General features: G+C 39.7%; 2 protein-coding genes across 2 annotated transcripts in view; one reads left to right on the plus strand and one right to left on the minus strand.

The window, feature by feature from the left end:
* The window catches only part of fev (FEV transcription factor, ETS family member), a 312131-nt gene that overhangs the window by 253487 nt on the left and 37104 nt on the right, over positions 1–21540 (plus strand). The gene's annotated exons all lie outside the window — the stretch shown is intronic.
* asic4a (acid-sensing (proton-gated) ion channel family member 4a) overlaps positions 4081–21540 on the minus strand; it is a 205485-nt gene continuing 188025 nt past the window's right edge. Inside the window, exons 4-10 of the mRNA XM_051710027.1 lie at positions 15846–15999; positions 14788–14841; positions 11583–11736; positions 11370–11461; positions 10681–10760; positions 8471–8590; positions 4081–5100 (exon numbers count right to left, since the gene is read on the minus strand). Of these exons, the coding sequence (XP_051565987.1) occupies positions 4984–5100; positions 8471–8590; positions 10681–10760; positions 11370–11461; positions 11583–11736; positions 14788–14841; positions 15846–15999 (771 nt within the window). The 3' untranslated portion in view covers positions 4081–4983. The remainder of the gene's footprint in view (positions 5101–8470; positions 8591–10680; positions 10761–11369; positions 11462–11582; positions 11737–14787; positions 14842–15845; positions 16000–21540) is intronic.

Below are 21540 nucleotides of genomic sequence, written 5' to 3' on the forward strand. Positions count from 1 at the left end.
CATACTATTACTTTTTTTTTTCAATTAGCAAATTGAAAAAACAAAAACAACAACAATTAGACCAAAACAAAGTAGTTAAAAACAAAGTATAACTAAAACTTCAGCTGCAGTAACAAGATTTTACGCCTTACAGGAAAAGAAAACATTCTATCTCTAATTGCTGGTGCAGAGCAGGATACAGCTCTCATTTAGGCCTACTAACATTACTTTATATTCTGTTACTCCACCCAACAGGGTTTAACATTTAGCAAGTGCAACCTAATTCCGGGATACTGTATGCTCATTTAAAAGTGCTATATTTTGGACATTTAATGTATTTTTTACTTCTAAAAGGCAAAACTTTTTAATTTTGGAGAATCTATTTAATCTACTCAAATTTATGACCACCAAATATGATAAAACACGTCCACCATCATGGAGATATTCAAGCAGTTATGTAATGTCAAACAATTTTAAATGATGCAGTATCTTTTTGGTTTAAATATTTTGCCTTAGTCAAGGCCTTTGAGGGCAGTTTAAAAACAGAAATGTCCACTTTATTTTTTTTTTGTTAAAGCAATTATATGAATTGTTCCATAAATGTGTTATTTGAGTTAAGCTATAGTATCTTTGTATTATGTGAAAGTTACAGGGTTTACTGGCTTTACATGGACATGACAAGAGCTGAAAGATTGAATATAACTTTGCATGGAAATGGTTAGATATTTCAGTCTCATGTTAACACATATAATGATTGTCTTGTTATGTCACAGAGAGATGTGTCCATGATATTTCCTGTGGTAATCGACCGCATACCACGGATGCTGTCAATAGAGCTTAACTTGTAATGAACCCGGAACATTTCTCTAAGATGTCTTCAAAACAATCAAAGGATGTTAAAGGTATAGTTCACCCAAAAATGAAAACTCTCTCATGACTTACCCTCCTGGCATCCCTGCAGAACACAAATTAAGATTTCTTAAATAATATTTCAGCTCTGTAGGTCCTCACAAGGCAAGTGAATGGGTGCCAAAAATGTGAAGCTCCAAATTCCACATAAAGGGAGTTCAAAAGTAATCCATATGACTCTAGTGGTTAAATCCTTATCTTCAGAAGTGATATGGTAGGTGTGGGTGAGAAACAGATCATTCAAGTCATTTTTTATCACAAATTCTCCTCCCTGCCCAGGGGTGATATGCACAAAGAATGTGAATCACCAAAAACAGAAGAAGAAGAATGGGAAAGTGAAACTGAAGTGGAGATTCAGTGAGCAGGGAGGAGAATTTATAGTAAAAAAAGACTTAAATATTATCACCCACACCTATCACATCGCTTCAGAAGATATGGATTTAAAGACCAGAGTCGTCTTTATGTTGCCCTTATATGGATTTTTGAGCTTCAAAATGTTGGCACCCATTCACTTATATTGTATGGACCTACAGAACTAAGAAATTCTTCTAAAAGTCTTTGTTTGTGTTCACCAGATGAAAAAAGTCATACACATCTGGGATGGCATGCGGGTGAGTAAATGATGAGAATTTTCATTTTTGGGTGAATTAACCCTTTAAAAAGCACAAGGTGTGAAAGTGCTTATCTCATTGCTGAAGTGAGCAAAAACAAAGCAATTCATATATCAAGATTTTATTACTGGACTGTAGTATGTACCATTACATTTATAAAATGTGTTCTAACAGAAACCACGGTCATAACAGCAGACCTTTGTACAAACTGTATTATGTGTTCTCTGTGGTCTGGTGTACAGTCCATTAGGTTCTGGAGCATAATGGGTAATTAGCCTGATTAGTCTTGATGCCTTTAATCGTGTGGAAATCTCAGCAGTCTGCGCTATATGCTGCTTCAGTGCCTCATTTTATGGCCCCCTCACGGAGCTAAATGGTGGTCCGGCAGCTAAACGCGGGTGGAAAAGAGCAGCATATCAAAGTTAAAGCAGCATAACCCCATTTAAACACACATGCGCGCGCGCGCACACACACACAGAGCTGAACATTGCTCCAATCAGTCCAGTATGTAGACGAAATAATATCAGAAGATGAATGCATATTAATTGAAACTGCACAGGGAATGAAAATTAGAGAAAAACCTTAAATAGTACATTCTGATTTGGTCAAGTAGTGCAAATTTCAAGACAAGTATCTCCATACTCCTTTAAATGCAGATCTGCCCACTGAATCACAGAAAATCCCTGTCAATTGCTCTATTGAAAACACTGTTTTCACAGTAATATCAAGGAAAATGAAAGATAGGACCTGTGAGTTCTGCAGATGCAATTGCATTTGAGCAATTGATGAAATCCCTTCTGCACTTGTAAGATAGACCCAAATGCAGAAATATGCAGCTGAACAAAAGCATGAGGTTCACAGATAATGCCAAATCAAATCTGAGTGATTTGTTCCAGTGCAATTCTTGGACATGCACTGGTATGTCAGGTCTTAGGCTTTCACTGCTGAGAGCAAAGTTATTTATGAGAGTAAACTGCATTATTATGCATAACCAGCTCAGGGAGCCATCAAGACTCTGACTGGAAACCTTTAAAAATGTCACTGTGATACAGTTTTATGAATATTAAAAGCCCACCTTAGCGATGATTACTTTTATATTAATGGACTATGCACTGCATGTTTTCAACATGATATCTTAAAATGAGATACATTCAGAAGAATGTTCCGGACTATTAAACAAAAACTGTGAAAATCAATCTGCAAAATCTTTCTTGTTTATGGGATATACCCAATACAGCATCTAATCTACAGTGGATACACAGCTCTGTGTGCCACTTAAGCTTATAAGAGAATTTTGTTGTGCCCCATTTCCCAAGTGAAATCTAAATATTGAACTGAACAAGGTTAAATAGTTAAGTAAATGTGCAGGAGAAAATGATAAAGAACTTTTAGCTAAACTGATTACTGATTTCTGTTCAATTTAATAGGACAAGTTTATATCATGAAACCTTAAATCATAATAATGAATGGTTAAATTATAACCTAATAACCAGACATTAATCAGACAAATAAATTATCACCAGAACTGCACTTCAAGTGGCTGTCTTATAAAGTAACGCACTGCCAAAGATCCAAAGAAATTAATTAGTGCTAGTGCTACACAGTTGACACTATAATATTAGCCATATTTGGAACTTCAAATGATAAAATGGGAAAGAAAAAGCTAAAAATAGATAAAATGGAAAAAGTTGTCTTTGAATTATATCAATGCTTGCTTAAAGGAATAATTCACCCCAAATTGAAAATTCAGTCATAATTTACTCAACCTCATGCCGTTACAAACCCAAATAACTTTCTTAATAATGGGAAACATAAAAGGGTCATTTTATTAAATATTCTGACCTGTCTTTCACAGTTCATAAAGACTCACATTAAAGCTTAAAAAAAGACCCAAAAGTACCAATGTACTGTAGCTGTGCATCATATTCAAAGTCTTGATTTTTCTGTAAAATTCTTGACCTCCATTGCACTTTCATGAGCTCTATTGGAGAATACTTTGTTTTTAAGGCTAAAAACGGACATGAAGATTTTCACTGAAAAGTGACTTCCATTTCAAGTTTTTTCTCATATGCATTTAGAAGACTTGCAATATGCTGCATGGACCTCAGTTATGATAATTTTGGGTGCCTTTTTAAGCCTTAATCATTGTATTAAGAAAACAGACCAGTATATTCATTAAATGTTTTCCTTTTATGTTCTGCTTAAGAAAGAAAGTTATATTGGTTTGGAACAACATGAGTAAATTATGACAGCATTTTAATTTCTGAATTAACTATTACTTTAATTTCACACTCTGAAAATGTTTTTTTTTTTTGTTATTTTTGTTTTTGTTTTTTATTGGTTTCCATTTTTTTTTAGGTCAAATAAACACAGCTAGATATTCCACAGCGAATAACCCTTAGTAAAACTCATCAAGCAACTTTTACATTTCTAGACATAATCTGTAGAATATCAGATTATTCATAGTTTGCAAGTGTGCTGAGCAAACACAGTTTATCATTCTCTGTGGGGCCGTTGAACTCTGGTTCAAAAGTGAAACTAGGAACATAAGGTCAGTTTTATTAAACACTTGGGAAGGTCTGGAAAAGTGAATCCATCAACTGATAGATGGTTGAAACAAACCATTTCCATATGGTTACCACAATGTCATCTTCTAGGCTCTGTGGGCTTACTGTACACATAATTTTGTTCTCAAATGGGAAGTTACCTCACAAGATGATTATGTTAATGACACCCATTACCACTCACACGTTACATCTCTATAAATAACATTACGAAATTAGTGGACTATTCTTTATACTTTAAGTTAAATTAACCATAAACCATTTTAGATAAATAAACATTTACCTGATATATCCAGTAGAGGTGGATACATATTACTTTTCTGAAACACAAACTATTCTACACCTTTCCCATGATTTAATTTAAAGAATTTTCCAGAGGAAAGAGAAAGATATTTATCTTACTCTCTGGATTCTAAGGGTTGATAGCCATGATTCAAATACATAATTTACATTTGTAGATTAATCTGAATTATATTATTTCACAAGATGAGAACTCACTGAATAAATCTCTAACAGCTGATAAAATATAAATGAATGCATGTAATGCTTCAAACAGAATCTGGAGGATTAAGTGGATCTAGATGTCATGCAGTATATGCCTGGGTATTATAGAGGTCCAGAACCAAAGTATTCAGTGTAGAAACTGTAGAGTTGCCAGAGATGTTGCTTCCAGTGAGAGGAATGGGGGAAAAAAAGGGAAGTCGGAGCATCTCTTGCTGGACCACACAATGTGGTGTCCGATCTGTGCCTGCGTTTCAGTCAGAAGCAAGGGTTTAGAGTTCGACTTTGGCTGTAGCTTTAACTGGTGACATCAAGAGAGATTAGCACTGAGATCTGAGGGTCTATCATTGAGCCCAAACTCAGCACAGAGAGAACTCTTTCGGTAGTTGTCAACAGCACTAGAACTGCCAGGCAGTTTCCTAGCAGGCAAAGTCTTCAAACACTCGATGGTGAGTACGGTGGTGGTGGTGGTGATTTGGGAGGATGGTGTTAGCGTAAGCTCCCTCGGAGTGGCTCTGACTTATCTCACCAGAGTCCTGACAGGAACAAAGAATGTCAGACAGCTTATTATTTTTAGGATTCTTTAACTCTCACATCTTGCACATGATTCCATTGTGAATAAAACAACTTGCAAAAAAACGTATTGTTACACTGTGATTTAATGTGACTTACAGTGTTAAATTATGATAAGGCAAAAATCACTTGAGGCCATGTGTTACAATGATTCTACCACAGTTTACCTGAGTTAAACCACCCCATAAACATAAAATCCCTGTAACGCACAGCCTTAAGTTGCTCATTCCTTCCATAAAAAAAGTTGGAACAACAATATGATTAAAAACACCAATGTTTGAATTAATTTATAATAATCATAATAAAAATGACAGGCGGACATGACAAAGATTTTATTTTATTTTAAAAAAAATATTTTTTAGTTCAGTGATATCTGTCAGGTAGTAGGACATTTTATGTATGGTATATGTGTTAAAAAATGCTTACAGCACCTACACACACACACACACACACACACAAGGAAAAACAAAATCCTTAATTAGTACTTTTTGTCTTGTTTTTATTTAGATATCTAAATATTCTTAAAACAAGATACATTTACTTGACAAGCAAAATGGCATAAGAAATGTTGTCGTTTTCAGATAAATCTGACAAAATGTTGTACATTTTATGCTTAAAACAAGAAATAACTACCAATGGGGTAAGAAAAATAAACTTGTTTTGCTTTTGAAATAAGTTTATTTTTCTTACCCCATTGGCAAATCGGGTTTTCTTGTTTTAAGCATAAACATCACTAAATGTACTGTAGTTAGGTTTTTCTGAAAACAAGACAAAATATCTAATGCCATTTTGCTTGTAAAGTACATTTATCTTGTTTAAGAAAGTTTGTTCCAGTGTACTTCAAAGGTTGTTTATAATTGACACATTCATGTTTCAATTGATGTTCAGTCACAAATGTGCTATTTTACAACAGCTTCTGCATAGTTCATACTTAAGTGCTGAAACTAACTTTTTTTTTAATAATGATTGAATAATCTTGATTCAGGACATATTGGTCATATGCTAATTCAAATAAGATAGACAATTTAGGAGGATACTCCATTTCTCATGAATATACAACACTAACAACATCTGTGTTTTATCAGTTTTTTATCAGTCAATCAGTTTTAGGGAAGAAGATTTGATTTGACAGACATCCTGGCATCCAGATGATGGCTCAATATCCTGCAGCAGATATCTTATTTCCCACTGGGCTTTGTTCCTATTCATAGAGTTGATCTGTGCTGCATCCTAACACTGTTATAGGCTAGCCGCTAGCACTTCAGAGATTAGCGTGTTTCTCACCATTGAGGATGGGTGTTATTGCTTATTTTCTTTCCGATCCAATACCAAGTACTATGAATGCCAATATTGCTGATATTTAAATTCCAATAACCATACGCTAATAAATTGAATTTTTTTGTAATTTCTGAAGGTAAAATGGCTAATTTTAAACATTTAACTTTACAAAGCCAGTACTGAAGGTGCACTTACTCGTTCGATTATTCTCAGCAGTATTTGTGATTTTGGCCTCTCTACACTGACACCCATCGTCCTGGATACTGGAAGTTTGTTTACTAAGTGCTGCAAACCGAAGATGTTTGTTTATCTTCTGTTTTGTTACTTTTAGTCTATGTTTTTATCCATCTCATAATACACACATCCCTATAATGGACATTCTTGCATCAAATCCAAACAAATTTTCAAATGTTGTTGCGCACTTGACTGTGACTGTGTAGCCGCAGCTCACAAGCTCTCTGCCCTGACTGAAAACCACTGTGCTTGCGCATGCTGTGACACAAATTGCATGACACAGGTTTTCATGTACTGTCAACATGGCAGCGCCCATGAGGGGGTGACCCGCTCCATGTAAAATTAAACAGCTTTTATTTGGTTACTGATCTGACCGGAGTCTTCATCTAATGTGAGTGTACATCATTTTCAATGTATTTCTAAAAAAATAAAAATAATAATTTGTTTATGTGTAAAACTTTTTTAATTTGCAAAAACTTACTTAGTGCACCTTTAACATATATATAGGCCTAAACTGCAAATTCCTGCAAACTGTCTTTTTAATTTTTTGTTTAAAATAATATTAAACACCCCAAAAATATATTGATTGAGATTTAGTGGAGGGAAACAACTCCAGGTTTCACTGTCATTACTCTGTCTGCTCTCTATTTGAATAAATTCAATAAATGAGCGCTGTGTGCATCTTTCAGCATTTCTGCTCGAGTTCAGATTAGTGGAAGGATACATAGCTCCTATCCGACAAAACTTTTTGCTAACAAACGTAATATTTTATTTATTTATTTATTACAGTTTTGAGGCTATTATATGCATTCATTTCATGCTAAATAAACAATAAAATAATTTGTATGAAAAACCCCCACTTAGGATTGTTCTTTTTTTATGGGCAGATCACTCATTTCAAAACATCATTTTGGAAAGTCAGGGCTTATGCTGCCTTCACGTGCTATCGGAATTATTGTAAAAATGAGTTTCCCACTCGAAAGTTGCACTTGAACAACCCCTCAAGTCGTAATTATGACTGGGAAAGTCGGATATAATTTTGACACCCAAGTTTCCCAGATGGGAGGAGTCCTAAACTTTCAACATGGTGGAGGAGACTACGGTCTCTGTAGTGAATGACAGGTTTTATTAATTTTTCTAAATACAGCTAATTGTTAATGCTTGCAGTTTCGGTCATATTAACTTATGTATATCAGCAAACATTTGATGCATTTTGTACACTTTTACATCATGAAAATAGCTTGTATTTGACCAAAATTCCATTATCATCAGCAGGCTAACTGAGTAATGTATTATGCTGTCAAAAAAGTTCCTCAAAAAATATATATGAATGAACCTGGCGTCGTCCATGTTTCCTGTTCTTTCTGACAACAAAGCACTTGAATGCGACATAATCATAATTACCACTTCAGAAGTGGGAAGTAGGATAATTCTGATAGCACATTAATTTGTGCCAGAACAAGTCGGATGTGGATCTGGCACTTTCGGAATTGGATTTGGCACCTATTTTAGTGGATACCCTACCTCATATACTTTTGAATGAAATGTATACTGTGACCTGTGAATATGTTGGGCAGAAAACAGTATTAAATTATAGTGTAATAGAATTTGTAATCTGTAAGAATCAATCAATAAATTGCAACAGTAAAACAAAAGCAGGGATGTCATTGTTTTGTTCATATTTATAATCTACAATGTTACATTTTATCACATATGCTGCCGGATCATCACCAGTCCTTTATCGGGGCTCTTATAATTTACAAATTAAGCGTTGTGTAATGTACTGATATTTGTAGTATCAATCCACCCATCCCTACTCACTTTAGCTTTCATTTCCTCAAGGTTTACTGTGGCGACTGTGCTGGCTTGTTGCTGCTGTTGGGTTTGCTTCTTGTCTTCTCTTTGTGGCCTGAAAAAGCGCTCCAGCCTGTGTTTGATCACCTAAGAAAGCGAGTGAGAATGTGGGTGAAGAGGGCAGAAGAAAAGGTGGACAATTAAAGGTGGGTGTACATGGTGCGATTTTCGACTGTCGTGCGAGATCCTGACCGATTTTTTTTCCAGTCAGGAGAGATCAAGTGGAAATTGTTGGTGCTTGTGTGGTTGTGGCTCGCATCGAGTGAGAGGAATTACGAGTGGAGCCAAGCGGCTTACGAGCAGCTCATGACCTCCCAATAGTTTTTAAAACTGTCTAAAAAATGTGGCCGCTGTCAGCTTGAATTCGTGAGGTGTGTGCTGTTGAATGGTCTGATTTGGCGACCTACCTAAAGTTGACCAATAGTAGAATAGTAGAAGGTGTTACAACTCACACGATCAATGAAAACTGAGTGTTCATGAAGCTTTTAGAAATTTGGAGAAAATGGTTGTGTTAAAATTTTGTTTTTCCCATATTATTCATGACCACATCACTGGGGAGGATTCTACAGAAATGCCATGCTGTTCTCTGCTCTTCAAACAAATCATTTGCCATATGGGTTGTGCTAGAAAACAATCTTCACTCTGATGGAAAAAGTTGTAAAATTTCCATCATGGTCTATTTTTATTCATCATACTTGCATTCGTTTCAGTTCTACAGTGACATTTAGGGGGGTATAGCATCTGTTATAATTGTACACAATAGTGGATATGTGAGAGATATTTTTTAACTCCCCAAGAGCGAGAAACCAAGGACTTCTAGGTTGAAAGTTCTACCTGTCAATCAACCGTATGTCATGTGTATTTTGTTGATTCATGTCTTTTATTTTGAAATGTTTAGTTCCTGTTTCCCTTGTCATGTGATTTCTGTTTTCCCTCCATGCTCATGTGTCATGTTTTCATTGGTTTATTGTTTAATTAGCTTGTTATGAGTTCTGTTTGTTCATTTGTTTATGTTCTCCCATGTCTTGTATTTAAGCCCTCATGTTTGCATTGTCTAGTGGTTAAGTAGTGAATGTGAGTGTAGACGTTTATGTCAGGCCACGTTTATGTCAGGCCACGTTTATGTTTAGTTCACTTGTGTAGTTAGGGCATTCACTTTTGTAAATAAACTGCACTTGGGTTCTTCATCTTCACGTCTTCGTCTTTGCCAGTGCCAGCACACGTTACACCGTAGCGCTAAAACAAGATTTTTAAACTTTGCTACGTGTGACTTTAAAGTGTATTTACATGGACAAGACTTCTTCAATATGTCTGCTATCAACATGCAAGCAGTGACAGTGTGACACAGATGAGAAGGACGTAGCCTATATCTAAAGATGAATAATACAGGTAGCCTACTCCACTAAAATTACTCAGAATTCTGCACTAAACATCATGTTTGTGCTTAGATTAAATCCAAGTATAACCATCAGAAACGGTGCGTGAATTTTGCGCACTTTCTTTTTTAATCTCGTTTATTTTGTGCGCTTTATTATCACGCAGTACTGGCAGCAACACACTGTCATTATGACTGATGTATGCAGTCATTAAATCACACAGCCTCCCTTAGAAATCTGAATCTGTCAAATGTTGGACAGCATTTGTAATAATTATCCATATATATATATTACTTTTATTTTTTTTTTAAATCAGCAGATGAGTTTTCAACTAGTGCAGCCACTGGGCATGCCAGTCTTTTTTATTTCTAAATCGTAAGCTACAACAAACGAAAGCAATATCCTCCTCTAGCTTTATGCCTTATGATAAATAGCACAAAAATGTGTGCGATTGCTTCGGAATTCGCCAGGTTGTAAAGTCATTTAATGTACCACTGCATCTGTTCGATTATCAGATAAACTGACTCGTAACGTGTTCAGGGGCCCACGACCTCCTGAGTGTCAGAACTCGCACCGTGTACACCCAGCTTAGGGGTATAAACAGAGTTTTGCAACATCAGCTATTCTGCTACTGAGCTCAGAGGTCTCGTCTTATCTGCTCTTATGGGTCCAGAAACACTCTTTAGAATGTAGAGAGAGAGAGATGAAAAACACTGCAGGTTTATCTGCAAGAGCACAGCTTTTGGTTAAAAATGAATGGAGGCAGAATAGACACAGAGGGCCATAACAAAACACAGTTACCTCATATACATAGTCCAGAATCTCCAAGATGGTAAGAACACTGGCCCCTATGAAAAGACCCATCTGCCCACCAATGTCCCCTGAAAGCAAAAAAAAAAAAAAAAAAAAAAAAAGGCAGATGATAACAACATAGATCTCTAGAATTCAGATTGTGCCGCAAATCATTTTTTAAAGGTGTGCTCAGTATTATAACTCAGTATTTATAAAAAAAAGTTTTACCTCTACGGAATATATATATATATATATATATATATATATATATATATATATATATATATATAATTGATTTTGTTTAAAATCATGTGCATTCACATGATATGAAGACTCCAATCTTATCAGTAGCCTAATAAAAGCTGTAATATTTTACATGGACCAGTTCGCCCTCATGGGGGCCACCATGTTGAGATCACATGATCTGCCGAAAACTATGAATTATTTATCTCAGTAACCCCATATTATTGTACACTTCGCTCATGGAATAAATTATTCATGACTAACTCAACACCAATAGGTGTCAGAATAAGTACAAGACAACTGCCATGTCAGCCAGCATAACATAAACAAAAAATTACTGAGAGCACTTTTAAGCCCAGAAATGCTGTTCCAGTTCAAGTGGATTGAAACTTGCAATTACTATAAGAAACAAGGTTTGTAAAATGTTTTGGTAAACTGAGGCATATGAGACCCACCTAACAATCCTGCAACGTCATATGCTTTTTTCTGTACTATTGTTTCATAATTTAGAGCTTCAAAGAATACGTCCAATACCAGGAAGTTGTCTCTTAAATAAAAGGAGAAAACATTATAAAGCAGAAAAATCTTCATATTAAACTATTTGTGTGGATATCATAAATCTGTATGATCGATATATAATTTTAATGAAGGTGGAAAGGCTGGCACACCTTATGTACTCTTCTGACTTGTCGTATTTTCTTGATAGGTAGCGAGCAGAGCCTTTGCTGGGGATTTTTACCATGGAAAGCTCTTTACCATAACGTGTCAGGTTGCAGGGTGTTTCACAGAAGCATGAGTCACCGGAACTTTTCTGTAACAATGCTAAAATACACAGAGATCAGGACACAGAATGTTACTTCAGGGCAGTAGAGCCAGAAGAAGCTGTATGCGAATGGGTTACATGAGTGTGTGTGTGTGTGTGTGTGTGTGTGAGTGAGTGCAGGTGCTCTTGCCCACTCCTGCACACCCATTCTTCATTCATCAAAGTAATGTGGAGTTAACACCAACTGCTAAATGATCATTCATAAGATGCTTAAAAACACACTCAGCATGTTGTTCAGATTTAATTTGGTTTCTAAAGGGCATCCAGAAGAGAGAGCGTGCCCGCCACACACACATATGTTGGTGCAGCTATCATTATGAGGACTCTCTTATAGACATAATGTTTTTATACTGTACAAACTATAGATTCTATCCCCTAACCCTAACCCTACCCCTTAACCTGACCCTCACAAAAAACTTTCTGCATTTTTACATTTTCAATAAAACATCATTTAGTATGTTTTTTAAGTGATTTAAATTATGGGGACACTAGAAATGTCCTCATAAACCACATTTATAGCATAATACCCTTGTATTTACCAGTTTGTAACCTAAAAAAAAGTCCTCGTAAACCAGTCCCCCCACACAGCTTTTCTGAGAGTAATTATCATGCTTATGAATTTGGATACACAGGATGCTTCAAACATTTACCTGAAATTCTCTCCTTTTAGAAAAAAAATAAATAAAAAATGTAAACATGCCACCACACTTCTATATGTTTAACATAGTTACAGGTGCATCTCGATAAATTAGAATGTCGTGGAAAAGTTCATTTATTTCAGTAATTCAACTCAAATTGTGAAACTCATGTATTAAATAAATTCAATGCACACAGACTGAAGTAGTTTAAGTCTTTGGTTCTTTTAATTGTGATGATTTTGGCTCACATTTAACAAAAACCCACCAATTCACTATCTCAACAAATTAGAATATGGTGACATGCCAATCAGCTAATCAGCTCAAAACACCTGCAAAGGTTTCCTGAGCCTTCAAAATGGTCTCTCAGTTTGGTTCACTAGGCTACACAATCATGGGGAAGACTGCTGATCTGACAGTTGTCCAGAAGACAATCATTGACACCCTTCACAAGGAGGGTAAGCCACAAACATTCATTGCCAAAGAAGCTGGCTGTTCACAGAGTGCTGTATCCAAGCATGTTAACAGAAAGTTGAGTGGAAGGAAAAAGTGTGGAAGAAAAAGATGCACAACCAACCAAGAGAACTGCAGCCTTATGAGGATTGTCAAGCAAAATCGATTCAAGAATTTGGGTGAACTTCACAAGGAATGGACTGAGGCTGGGGTCAAGGCATCAAGAGCCACCACACACAGACGTGTCAAGGAATTTGGCTACATTTGTCGTATTCCTCTTGTTATGCCACTCCTGAACCACAGACAACGTCAGAGGCGTCTTACCTGGGCTAAGGAGAAGAAGAACTGGACTGTTGCCCAGTGGTCCAAAGTCCTCTTTTCAGATGAGAGCAAGTTTTGTATTTCATTTGGAAACCAAGGTCCTAGAGTGTGGAGGAAGGGTGGAGAAGCTCATAGCCCAAGTTGCTTGAAGTCCAGTGTTAAGTTTCCACAGTCTGTGATGATTTGGGGTGCAATGTCATCTGCTGGTATTGGTCCATTGTGTTTTTTGAAAACCAAAGTCACTGCACCCATTTACCAAGAAATTTTGGAGCACTTCATGCTTCCTTCTGTTGACCAGCTTTTTAAAGATGCTGATTTCATTTTCCAGCAGGATTTGGCACCTGCCCACACTGCCAAAAGCACCAAAAGTTGGTTAAATGACCATGGTGTTTGTGTGCTTGACTGGCCAGCAAACTCACCAGACCTGAACCCCATAGAGAATCTATGGGGTATTGTCAAGAGGAAAATGAGAAACAAGAGACCAAAAAATGCAGATGAGCTGAAGGCCACTGTCAAAGAAACCTGGGCTTCCATACCACCTCAGCAGTGCCACAAACTGATCACCTCCATGCCACGCCGAATTGAGGCAGTAATTAAAGCAAAAGGAGCCCCTACCAAGTATTGAGTACATATACAGTAAATAAACATACTTTCCAGAAGGCCAACAATTCACTAAAAATGTTTTTTTTATTGGTCTTATGATGTATTCTAATTTTTTGAGATAGTGAATTGGTGGGTTTTTGTTAAATGTGAGCCAAAATCATCACAATTAACAGAACCAAAGACTTAAACTACTTCAGTCTGCGTGCATTGAATTTATTTAATACACGAGTTTCACAATTTGAGTTGAATTACTGAAATAAATGAACTTTTCCACGACATTCTAATTTATTGAGATGCACCTGTATATGTAGATTTGTTAAATAAACCATGTTATTCTGCGTGTTTTGTTTATTTCCATATGCATTTCCGTATTTCCATATGTGTCCTTGATTTAGGTGAGAAAAGATAAACCATCCACCATACAATGCAAATAAAGACATAAATTGCTATTAAATTAACTATCGAAAGTAGAGAATTTAGTCTGAATATCTGAATAGCTCAATACACTGAATGTAAGTAGTCCATTCTTCTAAGATACTGTATATCTGGATTTAGCTCAGCTACCCATTAAATGGGGTCAGGATTCCTTTTGACTGGGGAGATAATTAAATTTCTGGCTTATTAGATAAGGACCATAATAATTGTACCGATACATCTCTAATCATCAACTTTTCATGAGCCGCTCCATTTATGAGCATAATAAAATCAATGGAACGAGACGCCTTCAGTGAACGATAACGCCCTGAGGATATCAGAGGCTAAAGCGCTGCAGGGATCTCTCCAGTTTATGATCCTTTGTAAAGGATGTAGAGTGCTGTGAGAGAACAGGGCACAAACTTCTTTCTCATTCATGGACTGAGTCTACAGCTCTCATGAAACACAAATAATCACCAGAGTAATCCTGAGTCCCCTACCCCAGCTAACCCACACACCACACCATGCAAATGTTTGTTTATGTGGCATTTAATTATTTGTAGCCACTAACTCCAGAGACATTACACTCCAGGGGGTTTGCAAAAATGAAAAATGCTTGCTTACCAAGTGCTTTGTCCACACATTTGATTTTGCTGGGAGTACAGATATCGGCATCTCCTGAGAGAGAAAAAAACACATAATAACTCTGATCAATCAAAAGCAAAATGATTGCTGTTATTTAACTGCCAGCCAGGGAAGAAAAAGCATGAGAGGCCAAGAAAGAGGCAGCGCATTGAAATCGCAGCTCCGCTTTGTTATCCATCCTAAAATGATGGAGGGCAGCATGTGACTGTGGGAGATGGAGATTCCGTTTGCCCATACCTCCATCATAACCATCTGTCTAGGCCTAATTGCAGCCAAAATGGGCAGATCCAGACCCTCCCCAAAGGCACATTTATAAAGTCTTTAAAAAGCAAACCCCATTGACACACAATGCCACAGGAGGTCCAGCTCACCACCCAAATCCATCAACACAGCAACCAATCTGGAGAAATATGTATGGCACCTACTGTAAGAGAAAATGGCCTTTGAGGTAATGCTTTTGGAACATTTCCTCTTTTCAATTTGCATTATAGGAGATTGATTTGGAAGCATTAAAGTCGAAAGGCAGAGGAGCAGAGCCTCCATTAGGGCCCAGCCACCACCAGTCAAACGCTCCCTAAAAAGCCACACTGATAGCAAGTCAGGTGTGGAGGAGTTAATTAGAAAAGAGGTTTCTGGGGACAAAGAATGCCCCTTAGTCCATAAATTGTGGGTTTTCTCAGAGGGGGTTTCAAAAGAGAAAATAAGTACTCATATTTGGTTTTTGTGGTTTGTGAGCCAGCTCATGTGGAACGTAAAAAATTAGCCGGGCTGGCTACATCATATCTTTCCTCGAGGGAGGTCTGTAAGATTGTGATTATCTTAATTTTCCCTCCAATCACTGAATGAGCTAACAGAGCTCCTCATATTGTGTGACAAGATGGTGAGTTAATTTAGATTCTAGCATTAAGCTTTCAGCTCCACTGCCTGAAGCAAATTAGATAAGAAGAGTTTATTTATTTAGTATTTTAGCAATTAGCTAAATACTTTAGCATGCTGATTAGGCTGAGTAGAAAAATTATGTGGTGGTGTAGTGTTACCCGGCATGTGCACCATCCTGCATTTGCACTCACGCAGCACCTCAAGAGTCTCACAATGCAGCTGGCATGCGCTGATGCTGTAGGTATCGTAACCCGGGATCATCTGCTCACTGGTGGAGCGGCAGTTCCCCCAAGGCTGGGGCAGGTAGGTCAACTACAGACAGAAAGAGAAAGAAGAAAGAAGAAAGAGAGAGAGAGAGAAAGATATATATATATATATATATATATATATATATATATATATAAGGTTATGGGAGCGGACGGAAACAGTGCTGTAAAAAAGGATTTTATTTTATTACTGATTTCTTCTATGTTTGTGTATTTTTCATACTAAATTGTTTTAGATCTTCAAACGAAATATAACATAAAACAAAGGCAACCTGAGTAAACACAAAATACATTTTTCATATATATATATATATACACACACTACCGGTCAAAAGTTTTGAAACAGTTGACTGAAATGTTTCTCATGATCTTAAAAATCTTTTGATCTGAAGGCGTATGCTTTAATGTTTGAAATTAGTTTTGCAGACAAAAATATAATTGTGCCACCGTAATAATTTATTTCATTATAAAACAAAAATGTAATAATAAAAAAAAAAAAAAAACATTTTTGAAATTGACGACTTGGACCAAATAATAAAGAAAAACAGCCAATAAATGCCCATCATAGGTGGAAACTCCTTCAATACTGTTTAAAAAGCATCCCAGGGTGATACCTCAAGAAGTTGGTTGAGAAAATGTCAAGAGTACATGTCTGCAAATTCTAGATGCTAAAATATAACACAGTTTTGATTTATTTCGGATTTTGTTTAGTCACAACATAATTCCCATAGTTCCATTTATGTTATTCCATAGTTTTGATGACTTTACTATCTAAAAGTGAAAAATAAATTATAATAAAAGAATGAGTAAGTGTTTCAAAACTTTTGACCGGTAGAGTATATATATATATATATATATATATATATATATATATATATATATATATATATATAATAATAATAATAATAATTATTATTATTATTATTATTATTATTATTATTATTATTGAAGCAAAAAAAGTTATCCAACACCTACATCACCCCTGCGAAAAACTAACTGCCCCCTTAAAATTAAACAGCAACAACTGCAACCAAACGCTTCCGCTAATTGGAGATCAGTCTTTCACAACGCTGTGGTGGAATTTTGGCCCACTCTTCTTTGCAGAACTGCTTTAGTTCAGCCACATTTGAGGGCTTTTGAGCATGAACTGCCCGTTTAAGGTCCTGCCACAGCATCTCAATCGCGTTCAAGTCAGGACTTTGACTAGGCCACTTCAAAACTTTAATTTAGCTTCTTTTGAGCCATTCAGAGGTGGACTTACTCTTATGCTTTGGATCATTGTCTTGCTGCATATCCAGTTGCGCTTGAGCTTCAACTCACAGACTGATGACCGGAAGTTCTCCTTTAGGATTTTCTGGTAGAGAGCAGAATTCATGTTTCCCTCAATTATTGCAGGTTGCCCTGGCCCTGAAGCAGCAAAGCATCCCCACACCATCACACTACCACCAGCATGCTTGACCGTAGTTATGATGTTCTTTTTGTGGAATTCTGTGTTTGATTTACACCAGATGAAACGTGACTCCTGTCTTCCAAACATTTCCACTTTTGACTCATCAGTCCACAGAACATTCCCCAAAAAGTTTTGACGATCATCAAGGTGTGTTTTGGCAAAATTCAGATGAGCATTAATGTTTGTCTGGGTTAGCAGTGGTTTTCACCTCACCACTCTGTCATGTTTATGTGTTTTGTTCTTGTTTTCTTGTCTTTTATTTTCAAGTTTAGTTCCTGTTCCTGTCATGTCATGTGATTTCCTGTTCCCTCATGTGATCTTGTCATGTGTTTCCCCTGTTCATGTGTCTTCTTTTCATTGGTTCATTGTTTGATTACTTTGTTATTAGTCTTGTCTTTTCATTTGTTTAAGTTAATTTAGACTTGTTATCTTGTTTATAGTTTAGTCTTGTGATTGGTTATATTTGTCATGTGTTCTCCCATGTCATATATTTAGCCCTCATGTTTGCCATTGTCTAGTGTCAGGTATTGTGTATGCAAATTTGTTGTATCTTGAAGTCAAGCCGAGTTAAGGTTAAGGTTAAGGTTAAGGTTAAGGTTAAGGTCAAGTCAAGTCAAGTCAAGTCATGTTTTGTTTATGTCTAGTCTAGTCTAGTCTAGTCTAGTCATGTTTATGTTTTTGTTTTGTTTAAGTTAGTAGTCAGGGTTTTTGGATTTCACGTTTGGAAATAAATTGCACTTGGGTTCATCACTTCACCATCATCTCTTCGTCTGCCTGTTTCCAGCATCGTTACAGAACACCTGACCACCCATAATGAACCCAGTAGTTCAGCTCCTTCGTCTACACCGGGGGAGTCGTCCCCTGGAGTATGTGGAGGAATTCTGTGCTCTGGCCTGCAGGGTGGATTTTAATGAGGTGGCCCTCAAGGACTGTTTCCGTTTTGGGCTTAATGAGCCGACTTTGATGCCTGACGGTCGGTGTGCCGACGGCCTTGCTCAGTATATCGACCTTGCCCTACTGATGGGTGGTTCACCATTCACTGTAGGGGAGACGGACAACAAGCCAACGCCCATGCCTGCCACGGCCAACGAACCAAAGCCCACGCCTGCCACTGCCAATGAGCCAACGCCCACCACGGCCAGCGAGTCAATGCCCACGCTTGCCACGGCCAGCGAGCTAGAAGCTTCATCCGTCCCAGAGCCAGCGTTGCCAGCCTTGATCGACCCAGAGCCTGCATTGTCAACTTCGGCCTCCCGGAGGAGGAAGAGGAGAAAGGCTTCCATTTCCAAGTCTCTGCCCATGTACACGACCATGGAGGTCGTTTCCAAGTCTCTGTCTACACCCACGACCACAGAGGTCATACTCGAGTCTCTGTCTACAACCACGACCACAGAGGTCATTCCCGAGTCTCAGTCTATGCCCACGACCACAGAGGTCATTCCTGAGACTCAGTCCATGCCCACGACCACAGAGGTCGCTCCCAAGACTCTGCTCATGTTCACGACCACTGAGGTCTTTTCCCAGTCATCCAGGACTCTTAATCTTGAGCCTACCATGGCTCTGCCTTCTACGACTTCGCTCCTCGAGCCTACCATGTCTCCTCCTGCCATGGCTTCGTCCCTTGAGCCTCCCATGGCTCCACCTTCCACGACTTTGCTCCACGTCATGGCCGCCAAGCCCAAGTTCCACGTCACAGCCACGCCAGAGTCAGCTCCAGGCCATGTCACAGCCGCGCCAGAGTCAGCTCCAGGCCATGTCACAGCCGCGCCAGAGTCAGCTCCAGGCCATGTCACAGCCGCGCCAGAGTCAGCTCCAGGCCATGTCACAGCCGCGCCTCAGCCTGCTCCCTGCCATGTCACAGCCGCGCCTCAGCCTGCTCCCTGCCATGTCACAGCCGCGCCTCAGCCTGCTCCCTGCCATGTCACAGCCGCGCCTCAGCCTGCTCCCTGCCATGTCACAGCCGCGCCTCAGCCTGCTCCCTGCCATGTCACAGCCGCGCCTCAGCCTGCTCCCTGCCATGTCACAGCCGCGCCTCAGCCTGCTCCCTGCCATGTCACAGCCGCGCCTCAGCCTGCTCCCTGCCATGTCACAGCCGCGCCTCAGCCTGCTCCCTGCCATGTCACAGCCGCGCCTCAGCCTGCTCCCTGCCATGTCACAGCCGAACCTCAGTTGCTCCCAGGCTGAGGTTTGGCTGTGAACCTCAGCCTGCTCCCTGCCATGTCCCAGCCGCACCTCAGCCTGCTCCCTGCCATGTCCCAGCCGCACCTCAGCCTGCTCCCTGCCATGTCCCAGCCGAACCTCAGTCACTCCCAGGCTGTGGTTTGGCTGTGAACCTCAGCCTGCTCCCTGCCATGTCACAGCCGAACCTCAGCCTGCTCCCTGCCATGTCACAGCCGAACCTCAGCCTGCTCCCTGCCATGTCCCAGCTGAACCTCAGTCGCTCCCAGGCTGAGGTTTGTCTGTGAACCTCAGCCTGCTCCCTGCCATGTCTCAGCCGCACCTCAGCCTGCTCCCTGCCATGTCTCAGCCGCGCCTCAGCCTGCTCCCTGCCATGTCCCAGCCGCGCCTCAGCCTGCTCCCTGCCATGTCCCAGCCGCGCCTCAGCCTGCTCCCTGCCATGTCCCAGCCGCGCCTCAGCCTGCTCCCTGCCATGTCCCAGCCGTGCCTCAGCCTGCTCCCTGCCATGTCACAGCCGAACCTCAGTCACTCCCAGGCTGTGGTTTGGCTGTGAACCTCAGCCTGCTCCCTGCCATGTCACAGCCGAACCTCAGCCTGCTCCCTGCCATGTCCCAGCTGAACCTCAGTCGCTCCCAGGCTGAGGTTTGTCTGTGAACCTCAGCCTGCTCCCTGCCATGTCCCAGCCGAACCTCAGCCTGCTCCCTGCCATGTCCCAGCCGAACCTCAGCCTGCTCCCTGCCATGTCCCAGCCGAACCTCAGCCTGCTCCCTGCCATGTCCCAGCCGAACCTCAGCCTGCTCCCTGCCATGTCCCAGCCGAACCTCAGCCTGCTCCCTGCCATGTCCCAGCCGAACCTCAGCCTGCTCCCTGCCATGTCCCAGCCAAGCCCCAGACTGCTCCATGCCATGTCTCAGCCAAGCCCCAGACTGCTCCATGCCATGTCACAAGCAAGACCCTGCTCCATGGTCCAGGCCCGCCTCTGCTCCACGGTCCAGGCCCGCCTCTGCTCCACCGGGGACCTCCATCCCTGTGGCTCCGCCTTGGTCCTCGTCCCCATTGGCTCCGCCCCTCGAGCCTCTCAGGGCCCCACTTTCCATTGGCTTTGACCTGTGCCCACGCACCACGCCCTGTTTCACCAGGCCATGCCCCACGCCCTGTCTTGACAGGCCACGTCTCAAGGATCCCACTCCCTCCCTCAGCTCCCTAATTAACTGTGTTATTATGATTTGGGGCGTTGGGAGCCGCCCCTAGATGGGGGATATGTCATGTTTATGTGTTTTGTTCTTGTTTTCATGTCTTTTATTTTCAAGTTAAGTTCCTCTTCCTGTCATGTCATGTGATTTCCTGTTCCCCATCTGATCTTGTCATGTGTTTCCCCTGTTCATGTGTCTTGTCTTTTCATTGGTTTAAGTTCATTTAGACTTGTTATCTTGTTTATAGTTTAGTCTTGTGATTGGTTATCTTTGTCATATGTTCTCCCATGTCATGTATTTAGCCCTCATGTTTGCCATTGTCTAGTGTTAGGTATTGTGTATGTAACTTTGTATCTTAAAGTCAAGCCGAGTTAAGTTTAAGTCAAGTCATGTTTTGTTTGTCAAGTCTTTAGTCAAGTCATGTCAAGTCTAGTCTAGTCATTTATGTTTTTGTTTTGTTTACATTAGTAGTCAGGGTTTTTGGATTTCACGTTTGGAAATAAACTGCACTTGGGTTCATCACTTCACCATCGTCTCTTTGTCTGCCTGTTTCCAGCATCATTACACACTCTTCCATGGATGGCATTTTTGGGCAGTGTCTTTCTGATAGTGGAGTCATGAACAGTGACCTTTATTGATGCGAGAGAGGCCTGCAGTTCCTTGGATGTTGTCATTGGCTTATTTGTGACTTCCTGGATGAGTCGTCGCTGTGCTTTTGGAGGTATTTTGGAATGAATTTTGCACTTGAGTTAAAGTACTGATACCC

This window comes from Myxocyprinus asiaticus, chromosome 11, assembly GCF_019703515.2.
Source record: "Myxocyprinus asiaticus isolate MX2 ecotype Aquarium Trade chromosome 11, UBuf_Myxa_2, whole genome shotgun sequence".
NCBI classification, from domain to species: Eukaryota; Metazoa; Chordata; class Actinopteri; order Cypriniformes; family Catostomidae; genus Myxocyprinus; species Myxocyprinus asiaticus.